This window comes from Brassica rapa, chromosome A05 (assembly GCF_000309985.2).
Source record: "Brassica rapa cultivar Chiifu-401-42 chromosome A05, CAAS_Brap_v3.01, whole genome shotgun sequence".
Classification (NCBI taxonomy): Eukaryota; Viridiplantae; Streptophyta; class Magnoliopsida; order Brassicales; family Brassicaceae; genus Brassica; species Brassica rapa.
The window spans coordinates 28,258,262-28,272,881 of NC_024799.2; the positions used below are offsets into that span (position 1 = coordinate 28,258,262).

At 38.7% G+C, this 14,620-nt stretch overlaps 5 protein-coding genes across 6 annotated transcripts; 4 read left to right on the forward strand and 1 right to left on the reverse strand.

Moving 5' to 3' along the window:
- Positions 1 to 251: 251 nt before the first annotated feature.
- On the forward strand, positions 252 to 2,710 carry LOC103855201 (YTH domain-containing protein ECT1). Its single transcript, XM_009132156.3, has 7 exons — positions 252 to 651; positions 912 to 982; positions 1,094 to 1,291; positions 1,394 to 1,885; positions 1,953 to 2,165; positions 2,238 to 2,375; positions 2,444 to 2,710. The coding sequence occupies exons 1-7, from the start codon at positions 609 to 611 to the stop codon at positions 2,477 to 2,479; spliced, it is 1,191 nt and encodes a 396-aa protein (XP_009130404.1). The 5' UTR covers positions 252 to 608; the 3' UTR covers positions 2,480 to 2,710.
- Positions 2,711 to 2,896: 186 nt separating this feature from the next.
- Positions 2,897 to 6,710, forward strand: LOC103855202 (T-complex protein 1 subunit theta). Its single transcript, XM_009132157.3, has 13 exons — positions 2,897 to 3,265; positions 3,968 to 4,230; positions 4,298 to 4,444; positions 4,529 to 4,690; positions 4,760 to 4,837; positions 4,915 to 5,048; positions 5,130 to 5,202; positions 5,275 to 5,352; positions 5,459 to 5,581; positions 5,647 to 5,741; positions 5,829 to 6,038; positions 6,126 to 6,183; positions 6,406 to 6,710. The coding sequence occupies exons 1-13, from the start codon at positions 3,130 to 3,132 to the stop codon at positions 6,481 to 6,483; spliced, it is 1,635 nt and encodes a 544-aa protein (XP_009130405.1). The 5' UTR covers positions 2,897 to 3,129; the 3' UTR covers positions 6,484 to 6,710.
- A 4-nt stretch (positions 6,711 to 6,714) lies between these two features.
- LOC103855203 (protein SINE2) lies at positions 6,715 to 11,454 on the reverse strand. Of its 2 annotated transcripts, XM_033290944.1 has the most exons (4): positions 9,060 to 11,454; positions 7,438 to 8,556; positions 7,064 to 7,368; positions 6,872 to 6,909 (listed from the first exon to the last, which is right to left on the reverse strand). In XM_033290944.1, the coding sequence occupies exons 2-4, from the start codon at positions 8,542 to 8,544 to the stop codon at positions 6,903 to 6,905; spliced, it is 1,419 nt and encodes a 472-aa protein (XP_033146835.1). In that variant the 5' UTR covers positions 8,545 to 8,556; positions 9,060 to 11,454; the 3' UTR covers positions 6,872 to 6,902. The 2 variants fall into 2 exon arrangements, with proteins under 2 accessions (XP_009130406.1, XP_033146835.1); XM_009132158.3 differs by having other exon boundaries at positions 6,715 to 7,368.
- Positions 11,455 to 11,697: 243 nt separating this feature from the next.
- Positions 11,698 to 12,940, forward strand: LOC103855204 (strigolactone esterase D14). Its single transcript, XM_009132160.3, has one exon. The coding sequence runs from the start codon at positions 11,930 to 11,932 to the stop codon at positions 12,731 to 12,733; it is 804 nt and encodes a 267-aa protein (XP_009130408.1). The 5' UTR covers positions 11,698 to 11,929; the 3' UTR covers positions 12,734 to 12,940.
- Positions 12,941 to 13,219: 279 nt separating this feature from the next.
- LOC103855205 (NADPH-dependent aldehyde reductase 2, chloroplastic) lies at positions 13,220 to 14,471 on the forward strand. Its single transcript, XM_009132161.3, has 2 exons — positions 13,220 to 13,777; positions 13,935 to 14,471. Exons 1-2 carry the CDS (start codon positions 13,362 to 13,364, stop codon positions 14,344 to 14,346), a joined length of 828 nt encoding a protein of 275 aa, XP_009130409.1. The 5' UTR covers positions 13,220 to 13,361; the 3' UTR covers positions 14,347 to 14,471.
- The last annotated feature ends 149 nt before the right edge of the window (positions 14,472 to 14,620 follow it).

The window sequence follows — 14,620 nt, forward strand, 5'->3', positions numbered from 1 at the left end:
ATCCTTCTAACAAAATCACCACAATTTTCAATCTTGCTTACAGTTTTGAACCGTGTATACGTATATGTTACAAACATCATCAAGATCAATCAATGCATATGCTTAAACAAAAATGATATCCATGATAATTACTCTTAAGCAAAAGTTATAAAGGTATATCACATTTAAGCAAAAACACATGAGGGAGGGACATACATAAGTTTGTATGTATTAATTCATAATTCGTATTCTAATATGTTTAGTGGCAAATTAGCAATTCTTTTGTTTGTTTTTTTTTAAAATTTATTACAAAGGACCTCTTAACAAAAAAAGGCAAATCAACGTCGGTTTCAAAATCTAGTGCGAGGAAAAAAACTGCCCATTAAGGAGAGAAAGAGCCTTATCTTGTTTGGTTTGATTTGGTTTGCATTTTGTCGCCTTATGATTAAGGAGGAAGACGAAGAATCCAAACAAAAGAAGTGAACTTTCTTTCTAAACCCACAAGGCTCTCTCTGGGTTTTGTCGAGGTTGCGTTTTGCTTCATCTCCCGATAGCTATCAGACGTTTTCTCTAGGGCTTTACTGCTTTAAAGCTTTTACCTTTTTGTTTTGTTGATACTCTCTCTCGAAATGGCTGGAGCCTCCTCTTCTTCTGATAGCTTCCCTCTTCTTGGTATGTTCATTTTTCACTCAAAGACAACTCTTTTTTTTTTTCATCATAGAACTTGTCTTAAGCTATTGATTTTTGTATCATTGGATTGTTTGTTTGGAACTATTGATTTTGATGATGGGGATTGTATTGTCATCAGCACCTTTCATAGCTTGTCTTTTTGGATTGATTGGTGTCCACTGATGATAAAAGAAAATATATGTTTTTTTTTTTTTGCTCCTTATATACTCTGACTTGGCTCTTGTATCTAATGATCGGTGCAGAAACATCAGATTGGTTCCAGGCGTTGTCTTTAGGTTCTGATGCAAGTGAAGTCCCTAGGAACCATTATAAGGTACTTGCTTGCTGCTGCTGTTTTGATGCTGATTTAATGCAATAATTGCATATGAGGGTGAGCTTATTTTTTTTGTTGTTGCTCACTGACCTGACTGTGTTTTGTGTGAAGGGTTCTCTTCAGAACCAGTATGGACATGTACCTTCTGGTGCGTATACTGCTCCATCTTCTCCTGGAAACGAGAGAAGGCCTAGCATGAATGGTGGAGACCCGTTTGGTTCATACGACCATCCTTCTGGTGGCTACCAGGATCAGAGTTTTGGTTATGGCCACAACAACAATTCAAATACCTTTTCACATCTCATGATGGTATGTTGTTTCTGTTTCATCTCACCTTACAAATCTTGTAGAATGTATGTTTTGTTCCCTTCTTCCTTTAGGGTTGAGGCAATGTTCTTTCTTACTTTACAGGATCCACACAATTCAAGTTTTGACCAGTTTGGATACAATGATCATTTGTATTCAAACCATGGATTGTATGGACTTTACGGTAACGTAATCGACTCTGGTCATGCTTATGGAACGTTTGGTTATGACTCGTGGAAGCTCGGGAGAGGATGGTATCCTGTTGATGGTTATAGAAAGACCAGAAGCTTCAACTACGCGCGTGGTTACAGTGAAGAGAAAGCAGATAGGCTTAATGAGCTTTGTAGAGGACCAAGAAGCAGTGATGTTAAAAAGCAAGACGCTCCAGTGGTGGATCTCCAGCGCTACAACGGAGAGAACTTCCCTGAAACATTCACCAAAGAGAAGTTCTTTGTGATTAAGTCATACAGCGAAGACGATGTTCACAACAGTATCAAGCATGGCGTGTGGTCCAGCACGCCAACAGGCAACAAGAAGTTAACCGCTGCGTATTACGAGAGTTCTCAAGAGTGTTGTCCTGTGTATCTTCTCTTCTCGGTTAGTAACGAGGAGAGTTCATTCATGCTAATGTGTTATTCTCTGTTGATTGGTTTTTATCTTGCAGGTGAATGCAAGTGGGCAGTTTGTTGGTGTTGCGGAGATGACAGGTCCTGTTGATTTCAACAAGACGGTGGAGTATTGGCAACAAGATAAGTGGATTGGTTGTTTCCCTGTGAAGTGGCATATCATCAAAGACGTACCGAACAGTTTCTTGAGACACGTGACGATTGCTAATAACGAGAACAAGCCCGTCACTAATAGCAGAGACACTCAAGAGGTTTTGTTGAACTTCACTTAAACCCTTCTTAGACCATTTTTAAAAACTGTAACGGTCATGGTTTGGTTGCAGGTGAGTGTGGAAGATGGAGCCAAGATCATAAAGATATTCAAGGAGTATATGAGCAAGACATGTATACTTGATGATTTCAAGTTTTATGAGACCAGACAAAAGATGATCAGAGATAAGAAGATCAAGCAAAAGAAACAGGTTACACACTTCTTTAAACCTTTGCTTCAACATGTGGTTGTGGATTCTGATTTGTTTTCTTTATACAGGTTCTTGATGGAGCTTCTGTAGAAACGATTCACTGAAATAGATGAGAGAAAAGATGATAGACTTTTTAACTAAAGAACTTAGTTTGGATTGTGTTTATTTTCTTCAGGCTCCTGGATTCCCTGAGAACCTTAATATATAGCTTCTATGCTTTTCAAAACTTATTACATTGTGTTTTGTTCCTTCTGTATAAAGGACGCACCATCTGATAAAACCAAACTCAACTCATTATGATTTGTTCTTCTCTAGAGTTCATATGAGAGCATTGATTAGGTTCTTTGTGTTTATTTATCTGTTTACAGTTAGAGAAAACCAAAGTTCAATGTAAATATACTAGATTCCTACATGAACTTACCAAACGACGGCGTTTCTGAGTCTAACCGGCTAACCGCTACGAAGAATCTTTGTCCCCAATTAAATTTCTATCTCAGTCCCTAGACTTTTGTGTAAATCTAGTTTCATCCCTCAAAATTAAAGATTGTCGCATCGACCCAGTTGGCTAAAACGTGGCAGAACCGCCGTAGAAGCTCCGAAACGACGTTGTTTAAGAGTACAAAAAGGTATTTCAAAATAGGTTACTCTCACACACAAGAGCCAAAGCCTTTTCTCCTCCCTTAAACAGCAGCAAACTATAAACAACAGTGACGGCAAGAGCTAGTAGGCGTATAGATCGTTACCGGAGAATACGATGCAGCCTTATGGAATCCAGTCGATGCTCAAGGAAGGTTACAGACATCTCTCTGGTCTAGACGAGGCCGTCATAAAAAACATCGAAGCTTGCAAAGAGCTCTCCACCATCACCCGCACTTCTCTCGGCCCCAATGGTAACCTTTCTTGGATCTAATACTCTCGATTGAAATGATTCCATTACAGCGTTTTGTTTAACTGTTCTAAGTAGGATCTTTAGTGTAAAAAACAACACTTGTTTTCAGTTCTGTCGGAATCTGAATGTCTTCTGTCTCATTTCTGTCGCAATCTGAATGTCTTCTCTGTTTCATTTTCGCAATGTTTCGGGATCTTTAGTGTAAAAACAACACTTGTGTCAGTTCTGTCGGAATCTGAATGTCTTCTGTTTCAGTTCTGTCGGGTCTGATGTCTTCCCTGTTTCATTTTCGTAATGTTTCTGGATCTTTAGTGTAAAAACAACACTTGTTTCAGTTATGTCGGAATCTGAATGTCTTCTGTTTCAGTTCTGTCGGAATCTGATGTCTTCTCTGTTTCATTTTCGTAATGTTTCTGGATCCTTAGTGTAAAACAACACTTGTTTCAGTTCTGTCGGAATCTGAATGTCTTCTGTCTCATTTCTCTCGAATCTGATGTCTTCTCTGTTTCATTTTCGCAATGTTTCGGGATCTTTAGTGTAAAACAAGTAAACAACACTTGTTTCAGTTCTGTCGGAATCTGAATGTCTTCAACTGTTCTAAGTAGGATCTTTAGTGTTAAACAGCACTTGTTTCATTTATGTCGGAATCTGATGTATTATGTTGGAATCTGAAGTCTGTCTTTGTTTTTTTTTGATGTTTCAGGTATGAACAAGATGGTTATTAACCATTTAGACAAGCTCTTTGTCACAAACGACGCTGGTACCATTGTGAACGAGCTGGAGATTCAGCATCCTGCCGCGAAAATCCTTGTCTTAGCAGCCAAGGCTCAGCAAGAAGAGATCGGAGACGGAGCCAATCTGACAATCTCCTTCGCTGGTGAGCTTTTGCAAAATGCTGGAGAGCTTATCAGGGCGGGACTGCACCCGAGTGATATCATTACTGGATATAACAAAGCAATCACTAAGGTTGGTGAAATTTAAAATTTTTTTTCTTGGTCGTGTAATTGAAATGCTATTGGCTTACTATGTTCAGGCTGTTGAGATTCTTGAACAACTGGTTGAGAGTGGTTCTGAGACCATGGATGTGCGTAGCAAAGATGAAGTGGTGTTTAGGATGAGAGCTGCTGTTGCTAGCAAGCAGTTTGGTCAAGAAGAGATCATATGCTCTCTCGTTGCTGATGTGAGTGTTCCTGTTTCGTTCTCCAGTTTGTATCTTTTTTTATATTGTTTTTAGCTGATGGGTGTACTTGTTTTTTTTTTACAGGCGTGCATTCAAGTATGCCCAAAAAATCCAACAAACTTCAATGTGGATAACGTCCGTGTTGCCAAGCTCTTGGGAGGAGGGTTGCACAACTCTTGCATTGTCCGTGGAATGGTCTTGAAAAGCGACGCTGTGGGTAGCATCAAGCGAATGGAGAAGGCAAAGGTGAGATCACTTTCTTTTGTGCTTTGATAGCTTAATGTCCCTGAACACTTTTTGTTATACTTTCTTCAGGTTGCGGTGTTTGCTGGGGGAGTTGATACTACTGCAACAGAGACAAAAGGAACTGTGTTGATCCATAGTGCTGAGCAGGTTTGTTTTTTAAGGATGACTAATATATTTTCTGAAGGATGGTTGTATTTTAACACATTTGTTTCTTGGTTTTATAGCTAGAGAACTATGCAAAGACAGAGGAGGCTAAAGTTGAGGAGCTGATTAAAGCTGTAGCTGAATCAGGAGCCAAAGTGATTGTTAGTGGGGGGTCAGTTGGAGAGATGGCATTGCATTTTTGTGAGCGTTACAAGTATGTGTAGACTCTAATGTTTTCTTATTTCATTTAGATGCTGCTTGTGATATTACTAATATAAGAACTTTTTTTTGGTAGGATAATGGTTTTGAAAATCAGCTCAAAGTTTGAACTGAGGCGTTTCTGCCGCACAGCTGGGGCTGTTGCTCACGTAAGTGTTTCTCATTCACATTCTATATGATTTATGGTAATTTTAATTAATACTTTAATGATTATCGAACAGTTGAAACTAAGCCGGCCAAGTCCTGATGATTTGGGATACGTTGATTCCATAGCAGTGGAGGAGATTGGTGGTGTGACAGTAAGTAGTACTCCTTTTTTTAAATCAGTTTCTTTCTTTCTTTCTTTCTTTTTGGTTAATTTATATTTTACCTTTCATTGACCAGTATGCATTGTGATGTCTTTAGGTCACTATTGCAAGAAATGAGCAAGGTGGTAACTCAATCTCCACAGTGGTTTTGCGTGGAAGCACAGATAGTATCTTGGACGACCTTGAAAGAGCTGTTGACGATGGAGTTAATACATACAAGGTAAATCTTTATTCCATGTCTAAATTTCCATTTTTCTAAATATTATTTTGTAATCTTCTTCTCAGGCCATGTGCAGGGACAGCCGTATCGTTCCCGGGGCTGCAGCTACCGAAATAGAACTGGCTCAGAGGTTGAAAGAATACGCCAATGCAGAAACAGGGTTAACTTTCTTTTTACTTAAGCCTCTGATTATATCATTTGAAATATTATCATTGTAAAAAACTTTGGTTTTATTGTGACTGTTCAGGTTGCACAGTCATGCTATCTTAAAATACGCAGAGAGCTTCCAGTTTGTACCCCAAACCCTTGCTGACAACGCTGGCCTCGATGCGATGGAAATCATCGCCTCTCTGTACACTGGACACGGGTCTGGAAACACAAAGCTAGGCATTGACTTGGAGGAAGGTGCTTGTAAAGATGTTTCAGAGACTAAAGTGTGGGATCTTTTTGCAACCAAGTAAAGTTTCATCATCCATTAGAAAGTATATTTTTTATTACTGTTTCATTTTCTCTGTGACTAAAGGGACAAAGTGTCTCTGTGCAGGTTGTTTGCTCTTAAGTACGCTTCTGATGCTGCATGCACGGTACTTCGCGTAGACCAGGTATGCACACCTGATTTAATATTCTAGTGAACCAGTCTCATTGTAGTTATATCACTAGATGTTGCTCCAGCACATAAATTAAAAGAATCTTCTGCGGCTAACATATAAACGTTGTTTGGTTGCAAACCATTAGATTCAACATTCATTTTCCATTGCATCGACCTCAATGAGTAGTGTAAAGCCTGTATGTTAATACTCGTCTGGTGTATGTAAAATGTGCAGATTATAATGGCGAAACAAGCAGGTGGACCAAGGAGAGACTTAGCAGCAGCCGCAGGTGCAGGTGCAGATGAAGACTAGACTGTATAACAAAAGAAATACCCTCTTAGTTAAACTGTTTCTTCTGTAACCTTTCTTCGTTTTAATTCTTTGATATCTTTTTGGTACTCTCTTAGTTTGAGTTTTATGGTCTTTGTGTACACTCACCACCAACTCAATGTTTTGTCACTTGGTTCTTTTATATTAGTCAGTGACTCAATGTTAAGACTGCTAAGACATTTATATTTGATTTATAGTATCAGATTTTAGAACTGTGACAAATTTTCGATGATATAAAAAACAAACGAGTATTTGAACAAGATCCACACCACACAGTAAACATAAGAACACAAGAGAACGTACAAATTGAACCTAAGCTCTAAGTTCTAAGCTGATTTTTTTATGTTCATCCCTTAGGCTTCAGGTAGGAACAAGGTGAGGAGGCATCATCATATCATCATTCAGATGCACCCACATAGCAAACCCTGCAACTGCAACAGAGAAGAAACTCAATCCCCATCTCAACACACACTTGCTCCTTGCCTTTCTTGAGACTGTTTCAGTCTCTCCTGTCATAACTTTGGCCTCAGAGTCCAAATCTGACTTCGGTTTCTCACAGATATCTTCCGTTGGAGTACCAGTAGTAGTACCAGAGGTATCATATATTGATGATGACGAATAGCTTTCACTGTACCGCTGCATCTGCTGTCTGTTCTCCACTAGCTCAGTGAATGGATCTTGTGCGAAACCGTGCTTGTGATGGTTTGAACACACGTCTCCTGATGATTGTCTCTTCCTTGGCTTTCCTCTTGAACTTCTTGAGCGATTGGTCCAAGAGCACATTGATTCGTTAAACTCAGAGCTTCTGTTCCTCTGATGGAACATAACCGACTCCATGTCATAATCTTCAACGCCAGGAAACTGAATCTGAAAAACCAAAGTAGCAGATTAATAAAACCTCTTTAAGAAAGAATACACAATGGAGATAGTTCTTACTTGGCTTCCATCTCTTGGACTCTGGACCACAGAACCGGTCTCTCGGTTATAGTCAGCATAATACACCAAAGGAGAGCCTGAGACAACAGTTCTTCCACTGGCTACACCGTTAAACAAAACATCTTCCTCTTCTTGTTCATTAACATAACTCCCACTATGTGCTCTCAGCCTTGGTGTAGACTTGATTGATTCTGCATTGAACTTTGGTTCTGCTGACTCTCCTATCAATCTTTCTGCTGTACTCATGGTCTCATAAGCCGCCACTTTCACAAAATACATCTCATCTTTCAAGTGTTTCTCCATCTCTTTGTATATAAGCTCCAGCTCAGAGCAAATACTCTTCGGATTCAAATACTTCATCAGAAAGTTAAGCATCTGCACAGCCAAAAGCCGTTTCTGAGAATCCCCCTCAACAACACCTAACTCCAAAATCCTCAAACCAGACTTCACCAAGAGCCTCGCATACGCCTCAACTATAAAGGGATTGTGCTTAGCTAGAGCTATCACAAGCGCCATATGAGCCTTAGCCTCACTAGAAGTGGCTTCAAGAGCAACAGCCAAGCTTTGACAAACGCTGTTCACCACTTCACTAGAAGCAAACCGCCAGCTGTCACAATCCACAAGCGACTTCAAGCAGAGAGCAGACCCCAAAGCAAGATGCTGCTGGTGCTGCGTATCAAGAAGAGACTCAGAGAGAGGCTTGCAGAGAGAATGAATCACGTTCCTCTTCTTGTCTTCCGGTGTTGCAGGATCAACCCCGTATCTAGCCATAGCAGCCACCGCCTTTGAGCAAGCCTGTTGAACACCTAAGGAGCCCTCGCAGGAGCTTAACGTCCTTATAATAACCGGCATGATGGTGTCCACGTGTGGAGCGAGTTTTACTCCGTGAGAACGAGCAAGGTCTTCAAAGAGAGAAACCGTGTAGCCACCGGACTCGGAGCCAATCTCTTTGGTCTCGGAAACTTGAGCGAGAAACACATGTATCACTTTTGGGTTCAAGTCTTTCACAATGGTTCTCAAGTTGCTCATTGCAGTCTTGTTAGTGTCTGGATCTTTGTCGAGGTTAGCCAGCTCTTGTCTAAACGCTGAACCAAGGTTTCTCCCCATTATTGTTTCCTCCTGAAAACAAACGCCACAACGAAGTCAACAAGAAGCCATCTTATGTGACATTGTCCTTAGAGATGTGCAATCATTTGAATATAAGATAAGATTCGTTTACCCTAACAATCAATGAGTCTAAACCATATCCTTATAGAGAAAACAAAATCTCCAATAAACCAATAATCAATTCCCCAAAACAAAAAAAGTAATCGACTTTCTTTGCTAAACCGAACAAAATTATCATTTTACTGATGAATTTTGAATTTCTGTTGATGTTTGAGTAAACCCATTACTTAAATGTCGTAAAGGTTCAGTCTTTATACTATGATAAGCATCTTGATCTGTGAACATGAATATCATCGAAAGGAAATGATATCGATTCGTTGCGATTAATTCACGAAAAGGGTCTTCTGGGTTCGAATCAGAAACGTGTATAAATGAATAGAAGAAGAGAATCAGTAACGCTAATCGACAAGAAATGGTATGAACACAGTTGATGAGTAACGAAGAACGAAGCGTACCAGTGTATGATTGAACCCCAGGAACTTCAAAGTCTTCAGATTCCACAAGAGAGAAGGCTCTTTCTTCTCTTCTCTTCTTAGTTCTTTACGATGCGACGCGAAGAAAAGGATTCAACTTTTTTTTGAACGTTGAGAGTTTGGTGAGACGGGCGGGTTTATGGTAACTCTCCGTAATTTTTGGGTCTTAACCAAACTTGCCCCTTTATTTTTCTGTTTTTTACTTGAATGGTGGCAATATTTTCAAATTATCAGTGTACCGCCTATGCGATTGGTCAAATTTTCATTAATCGTCAATTACTTAAAAATGGTCTGAGAATTTTATTTATTTTAACTGAAAAGGTGGTTATTAGTAGGTTAATTTAATGATGTTTATTAATATTGGAAGTATATGAGCCAGTTGAAACTAATTAATATAAAAAGTGTGTTACTTTGGAGATTTAAACCCAAATGTAACGAACATGGGATTGATAAAGTTAACCGTTTGTTTTAGGTGGTTTTTGTATAGTCCTGTAGGTTGTGGGTTCTTAGAGTTATTTTATAAGAAAAATATTTATTTTCACAATTTTCTTTATAATTTAGGAAAATATTTATTTTATAAAATATTGTTTAATTAGATTTCCTACTTTATGGGGGGTATTGTCCAGATAATTTTTCAATATTTTTATGGAAATGATGGTCAATTTGCATTAATTTCATAAAATTATTATTATCAAATGATTTATATTTCCTTAGTTCATTCCCTAATTTTTCGTCCAAATACAATGTCTGGTTTAATTAGGCAATAAGATTTTGACTAGAATAAATAATTCCAAATGCAATAAATAGGTAAAATATTAAAACTTGTTGGTAAAAAAAGAATGGTCAGAAATCAAATAACTGAAAAGGCTGTAAACTTGTAATTATTAAAATTAATTTACAGTCTCGTAGTGTCAAACATGGTAAACAGGTCTGGGAATTTTAACCTGGACTCGAAAATCCGAACCGGAATCGACTCTAAAATACCTGACGCAGAACCGAACCGAAAATTTACAAATATCTTTTGGATCTAAATTTTTTTTACCCGAAAGAACCGGAACCGAAAAGAACCGACCCGAATAGACCCGCACCCGAAAAGAACCGAACCAAATAGATCCGATCCGATAAGAACCGATTTGTACCCGACTTAAAAACATGTATATCCAAAACTATGATTTTTATGTGTTCTATTTTATATATTATTTTATTATTTAGTTGAAATATCTTTTGTTAACGACATTTGTTATTATTTTGTAATATTTTTTAAGTAATATGAAGGTTTAAAATGTAAAATTTAGAGTTTAAAAATATTTTATTTTAATTATTAATAGTTTCATTTAAGTTATTTTGTAGAAAAATTAAATATATATGATAAATAATTAAATATAGACTAAATTTAATAGAGTTGGGTATGTCATATCATTTTCAAATCCTAAATACCCGAACCCGACTCGGGTTAAAATTATGGGTACTTTATAAGTATTTTAATTATAGACTCGAAGCGATCCAGATCCGAGAAAAACCGACCTAGACCCGAACCAAAAAATTTTAAGTATCTATTGGATCTAAATGTTTAGGACCTGAAAGATCCGGACCCGAAAGAAACCAGCATGAACCCGATCCAAAGACCCGAACGTCCAGGCGTAGTAAACACTGTAAAACAAAAATTCATTATGACTTTTAGTTTAATAACTAGTTAGCTTCAGTGTTCCAAAAAGAAAACTAGTTAGCTTCATTTCGTATGGTCATGCTGTAAGACTAAGACCATTTGAGTTCGTTCACATGTCTCTGACAGACTGACACAATAGCTTGTTTGACTCAGAAAACTCTTCCATCCTAATCTTAATCTACACCTTGTTTGCACTCTTGCCCTGTCTTGCTTAAGTTTTCATCCGAGTGCATAGAGAAATAAAATCTGAAGCTAAGAAGTTAAAAACTAGATTACAAAGCTGAAAAACTTAGAAGAAAAAATCAACCATAAGTAGTTATTGTGCCACATAATTACTTCGCTCTTTTATAGGCAAGTATCAACCACTAACTAGTAATCATAATCAGTATGTTTTAATAATCTCTCACGAGCTCCACTAAACAATCATGTTATAACTTTTATAATCTCCATCAGTCTCCCCTCTGTATAAATACGCACACAAGTGGTTAGTTCTAGATTAATCATGTTAAACATAAAAGCCACTTATCTCAGACAAGCCTTTTACTCAAAACATAAAGCTCATCACAGTCTTTTGACGAGTTGAATTTTCAATTTTTTTGTAAGTTAATCACATTGACAAAAACATGATCTGTAATTTGCAGACAATTATGACTATGATGTGAATGGAGTCTAACTTGGTTGGAATATATTTCAAATACTTTTTCATGTGTAATTTTTTTTTTTTGAACGGAATAAAAACCTAAATTATCCTATTGATCTTCTCATGTCTTCAATATTATTATCATTATCTTAATGAAAGTTTAAACAAACAGTTGTATGCTCTATATTATTCTTGTCATCAGTCATCACCATCCAAATACAAATCTATGGATAGACATTGGTTGATGAAAACACAAATTACAGAATATAACATGGCTCAGAATATCTAAAGTACAACACCTAAAAGTCTAATAACAATAAAGCATCTTATATAATTTTTTAAAAACATCAAAGCAGGAGGAATAATCAACGCAAACTCTTTGTGTCCAGAAGTTTTGTTCAAAAAGCATAAATGATATTAAATGCAGTGGAAAAGAAAAAAAAAGAAAGATAACAACATATTCATCACACACTCCAGCCCAACTAAAACTTTTATATAAACAGTACCTCTCTTTCTTTCTTTCTCAACCATTCAAACAAAGAAAAAATGAGTCAACACAACATCCTCGAAGCTCTTAACGTCCGGGTCGTGGGCACGGGCGATCGGATCCTAGTCCTAGCCCACGGGTTCGGCACAGACCAGTCCGCTTGGCACCTCATCCTCCCTTACTTCACTCAAACCTACAGAGTCGTCCTCTACGACCTCGTCTGCGCCGGCAGCGTCAACCCCGACTACTTCGACTTCAACCGTTACACGACCCTCGACCCCTACGTGGACGACCTCCTCAGCATCATCGACTCCCTCGGCATCCAAACCTGCGCTTACGTGGGCCACTCCGTCTCCGCCATGATCGGAATCATCGCCTCCATCCGCCGCCCGGAGCTTTTCACGAAGCTCATCCTCATCGGAGCCTCGCCGAGGTTCCTCAACGACGAGGACTACCACGGCGGGTTCGAGGAAGGGGAGATAGAGAAGGTGTTCTCAGCCATGGAGGCTAACTACGAGGCTTGGGTTCAGGGATACGCGCCGTTGGCGGTTGGAGCCGATGTTCCCGAGGCGGTTAGAGAGTTTAGCCGGACGCTGTTCAACATGCGTCCGGATATCTCTCTGTTCGTCTCGAGGACGGTGTTCAATAGTGATCTCAGAGGCGTTCTTGGGTTAGTGAGAGTGCCTTCTTGTGTGATTCAGACGGCGAAGGATGTTTCTGTTCCGGCTTCGGTGGCGGAGTATCTCCGTGCTCATCTCGGTGGTGATACGACGGTGGAGACGCTGAAGACTGAAGGTCATTTGCCGCATCTTAGTGCTCCGGCGCAGCTAGCTCAGTTTCTCCGGCGTGCACTTCCTCGGTGACTTTAATTTTTCATTTTCTTTTAATAGATAAAAATAATAATTGGAGGAATATGGTTTTGTGGGGTCCACGTGGATAACGGAGGGTCTCTATTGGTGGAGGACAGTATGGTATTGTCAAAATCTAGAGATAAGATTGTTCACTTGACACGTGTTGAACGCATTATTACTTCACTTTTTTGAGTGTTTTGAATTTTGGTTTAGTTAGTTAATCACGAGTTTAAATAAAATAATACTGCTAATTGTCAGTGGATTTCGCAGAATCACTAACTATAAAAAAATTAAGAACGTAATCTTATCTTACTTTTACGCTTAACATCTCCAGATTCTTCACCCATATTGTTTGTTACTATAAGGTTTGGTCGTTGGATGTAATAATCTCTTAGCCTCAACAGCTTCCAATGTGAAACATGCATGTTATTAGATTGCGCTATCTACGTGATGGAGACAGAACATAAAACGACAACTAGCAAAAATCAATACTAGAAAACTCTTAAAGCAATGTGCATACGAATTGACACTCTCAACAAATCGCAACACTCAATTTCAGGACATACAGATAAGGTTAATTAAATTATTAAACTTTCAAAAATATTATCAAAAATATCTACGGAGTAAATATATTATCGGCATGGCTGCATCATCGTCAGTTTCTTCGCCGGCTCTTTGTCTCGCAGGTCGAGTCGCTATAGTCACGGGATCGTCCCGAGGAATAGGCCGTGGTATAGCCATCCACCTTGCGGAGCTTGGAGCTAGGATCGTTATTAATTACTCCACTAGTTCTACTGAGGCCGACAAGGTTGCGGAGGCTATTACCACCAACTGTCCAAATAACGATGAAGCAGGAGAAGTCACTGGAAAACGTCCACGTGTTATAGTTGTCAAGGCCGACATATCAGAGCCTAATCAGGTGAAGTCGCTTTTCGATGAGGCTGAACGAGCCTTTGGGTCACCAGTTCATATCCTGGTTAACTCTGCCGCAATTGCTGATCCCAATCACTCGAGTATTTCAGATACATCAGAAGAACTCTTTGATCGCATTTTCAGGTTAATTATATATTCTTTTATTTCTTATAACCATTCAGGTAAATTAGTTAGATAGTTATATTTCTTTAATCTTATTACCAGACTGCTTATTACTTCACACTCTTATAACGAAGTTTCTAAGAATTGTTTTATCAAATTATGTTGTTTTTGATGATAGTGTGAACACAAGAGGTGCGTTTTTGTGCGCTAGAGAAGCAGCCAACAGGGTAAAACGTGGAGGAGGTGGCCGGATCATCCTCCTCACATCTTCTCTTGTTCAATCCTTGAAACCATCCTTTGGCTCATACACGGCTTCCAAGGCAGCCATAGAAGCCATGTCCAAGATTCTTGCAAAAGAGCTCAAAGGAACGCAAATCACAGTGAACTGTGTCTCTCCAGGACCGGTCGCCACAGAAATGTTTTTTGCTGGACTGAGCAATGAGATGGTGGAGAAAGTAAAGGCTCAGAACCTATTTGGTAGACTTGGTGAGACCAAAGACATTGCTAATATTGTTGGATTCTTAGCCAGTGACGCTGGGGAATGGATTAACGGACAAGTCACTATTGCTAATGGTGGCTCTATCTTGTAAAGAAAGAAAGGTTAGTATTTTCATAAAAAAATTACCCTCTCGAATGATTGATGGAAGTTGTAACATGAGAAACACCAAGGACCCGACCAAACAATTAAACATAATCGTATTCATAGTACTCTGGAGATGGTTTTCTAATCTGACTAGGAAAATTACATTATCCTTGACAAATAAATATTAAAGAAAAAAAATCAATGTAGCCATTGTAACTACATTTGGGAAGAATCCTTGTTATTTCAGCAATGTCCATATGATCTCTCATCTCATGGAGTTT